The 3,300-nt window shown below is 35.4% G+C and overlaps 1 protein-coding gene across 1 annotated transcript; it reads left to right on the top strand.

Moving 5' to 3' along the window:
* Positions 1-1,164: 1,164 nt before the first annotated feature.
* On the top strand, positions 1,165-2,142 carry LOC142395946 (olfactory receptor 6N1-like). Its single transcript, XM_075478495.1, has one exon. The coding sequence runs from the start codon at positions 1,165-1,167 to the stop codon at positions 2,140-2,142; it is 978 nt and encodes a 325-aa protein (XP_075334610.1).
* The last annotated feature ends 1,158 nt before the right edge of the window (positions 2,143-3,300 follow it).

Genomic DNA, 3,300 nt, shown 5'->3' with positions numbered 1-3,300 from the left:
ATGCACCTGAGGTGGCATCGCTAGCGCGGACTATGTACAAATTCACACCTGTCGTGGCAACAAAGTTCATGAAGAGGAAGCCAACAACTCGTGCTCAAATTTTGGCTCGAAGGACCGGCGAGGATGACCATTTCTCAAACGTGAACGTCTCAGAGTAAAAGAATTAGATTAAATAAGTCGATAAACATAAAGAAATGACAATATTTGAAGAAGAAAAAAAGTTCTTTATAATGAAGAAATAAGGATAATTTTTTCAAAACAAAATCATGGATGTGTAATTAATGAAGAAAAATGTAAATGCTGCATATTGTTCTTTTGTTTTGGGTCTGCAGTTTCCATCAAATCAGACTAAAACACTTCAGGAAATGCATATGATGCCATAGCTGCTTTTTCAGAAACTCACATTTTTTTCTTCAAGTGTTTGGAGTGGATGCACAAATAAATGCATGGATCAATAAAATGAAAAACAATCATGAAGGAATTGAGGAAACAAGCCAACATTTACAGGAACTTATATGCCGTAGGTGTTTGGTGGTTGGTAGCTAGCTTAGAACATCTCCGTACGAATGCGGTTATTGTCTCAGTACTTGTACTATGTGCAATGACAATAAAGTTGAATCTAATCTAGTCATCTAATGTAAGCAGTAATTTCATAATCAGATTTGCTTTGCCATATAAACCCATGTTCAGGTTTTGGTAAAGCAAATATCAGAATTATGTTGGTATGTATAATGGGAAACACAATTTTAGAGCCACAGAGGAGCAATAACTATGGTTACGTCACGTAGTTTGACAAGTTAAATACACCTTCAGCAGCTCCTGTGAATCCTCAGTGGTCACCTTCTGTGCCACCGACCACACACAGACAACACGAGTCTACGGTGAGACTTTACAACCACAGAATTTTTACATTCAACTCAACTGAGACTGTAATTAACTCTGCTGTCTTTGGGTCTCATTGCAATACAGGTTTCTTACTTGCATCTTGTTTTATTCATCATTTTGAAAATCTTTTCTGTTCTCTTGTCTGACTCCACACACACATACCTGTGACTGCCTTACTTAACATCCAAACCAGTGACTAATCAAGAACTAGTAGCTGCAACTACTTCATAACTGTTTTGGGGATAATCATTTGACAGTTTAACACTGTATATGGCGTCAATGAAAAACATTTCTAATACCTCTTATTTTAACCTCACAATGTTTGTGAACATAGGCAATTACTGTTACCCAACCTTTGTTGTGTGTTTCTTGGTGTTTGCTTTTATTATCTCTGCCAATCTTGTCATCATAGTTGTAATATCACAAGAGAAAGGTCTACATGAGCCCATGTATATTTTCATCATGTGTCTCTCGCTTAACTCTCTGTATGGCTCTGCTGGATTTTTTCTTAGATTTCTAAGAGACCTTCTATCTGATACTCATTTAATATCACGACCAGCATGTTTCACTCAGATTTATGTAATCTATACCTATGCATCATCTGAGCTCACCATTTTGAGCATAATGGCATATGATCGGTATGTTGCCGTGTGCCAACCTTTACATTATCACAACAAAATGAGCTCCAGGATGGTCACTCAATTGCTTGCCTTAGCGTGGATCTTTCCAGCTTTTTCTGTTTCAACCTGTGTTTATCTGGCCTCCAGACTTCCACTGTGTGGCAACAAGATACCAAAGGTATTCTGTGCCAACTGGCCTGTTATAAAATTGTCATGTGTCCCTACTGTGCTCAATAACTTAGTTGGCATGTTTCTCAGCATAAGCTCAGTCTTTCTGTCCCTGGCTTTTGTCCTGTATACATATGTAAGAATTTTACTGGTTTGTAGGAAACACTCCTCAGAGTTCAAGAGAAAAGTCATGCAAAGCTGCTTGCCACACATTGTTACTTTTGTCAACTATTCTATTACTTTGTTTTGTGACGTTGCCCTGAGCAGAATTAATCTGGAGGAGCTGAATCCATTTGTAGCAGTCATTCTGTCACTTGAGTTTGTTGTTATTCCTCCCATTCTGAACCCTCTTGTGTATGGTTTAAAGTTACCAGAAATTAGAAAACCTATACTGAGAATGTTGTTGTGTTCAAACCCTAAGCAAAGAAAAAAGGCAAAAACGCCTCAGAAAAAAGCATATAATAAGTAAAATGAGTTTTTTCTGAGAGTAAGTGGTCAGATAGACAAAGTCTTTTCAACATCATTGTTCATTTATTTTTTTCTGATTCGATTATCAATCTGCTATTACATGTGTCATTAAAAAGGATGAAAACTTAAAAGAATGTTTACTTTGATTATTCTGGAACAAAAATATTTATAAATATATATTATATAATATGTAATAATATATTATTTCTTTCTTTTCATCAACTTAATAAATGCGACAAAACATGAATTCATTTAGGCTGAGGGAAAATGGAATTGGGAACTTTAGATAATGTCCCTTATGAAGGAAAAACAAAAATATGTTGTATGTTATTGAGGATGCTTACCATGATTTTTGGAGAACTTATGTTTTGCATTTATTCTGATTCCATTTTGCTCAAAGATGTCACTGATTCAAAGGAAACCCTGCAAAGAGATGCGTTCATGTGCCAAGAGCCAAACATGAGGCTGCACATAGGAAAAATAATGAAAAGAGGACGTAGGCCTCCAATTTTTGATATACAAAAAATGCATAAATAGTTTTACTGTTTATTCCTAACTTTGCTGTTTATATATTCACAAAAAATACGAGTCAAGCTACTTTGACAAACAACAGAAATAGGTTCTATACTTATATTACATTATATATATATATATATATATTGTTTTTTTTCTGTAAACGAGGGCACTGCAGAAAAGGAATTTCCTGCAAGGGTTAATAAAATAATTCTGATTCTGATTTACCTGTTGAATGTGGACATCCTTGAAGGCTAAGGAATTAAAATCCTCTTACACTTGAATTTGTCAATGTCAATTGTTGAGAGAAGATAATGAATTTACATAACACACAAAACTTCTGCTTTCATTACCTTTTCATGTGACCTTGTACGCATCACAGAATCTGATGGGTCACAGAATTTAGGTCCTGAAAATGTAGTATTTACTGATATCACATCTGCAAGGTCTTCATCAAAACTTATTCTCATTTTTTTTTTTTAAGTCTCAACAATTGAGATTCCTGTTTGGGTCACAGAATTTGATTGTACATCAAAGTACAGTTAGAGCACATCTCACACAGGGCGCAGTGAACTTTGACTAGTCAGTTACTATAGTTTATTTCCTGACACAATACATACAGGACTGGGGAGGCTGACCATTTCTC

Source organism: Odontesthes bonariensis, chromosome 12 (genome assembly GCF_027942865.1).
Source record: "Odontesthes bonariensis isolate fOdoBon6 chromosome 12, fOdoBon6.hap1, whole genome shotgun sequence".
In the NCBI taxonomy this organism is placed as follows: Eukaryota; Metazoa; Chordata; class Actinopteri; order Atheriniformes; family Atherinopsidae; genus Odontesthes; species Odontesthes bonariensis.
This window is presented reverse-complemented; position numbering and strand designations above follow the sequence as displayed.

Excerpts from the sequence above, each read along its gene's own strand:
- LOC142395946 (XM_075478495.1), top strand. The coding sequence starts at position 1,165 with ATGAAAAACATTTCTAATACCTCTTATTTTAACCTCACAATGTTTGTG.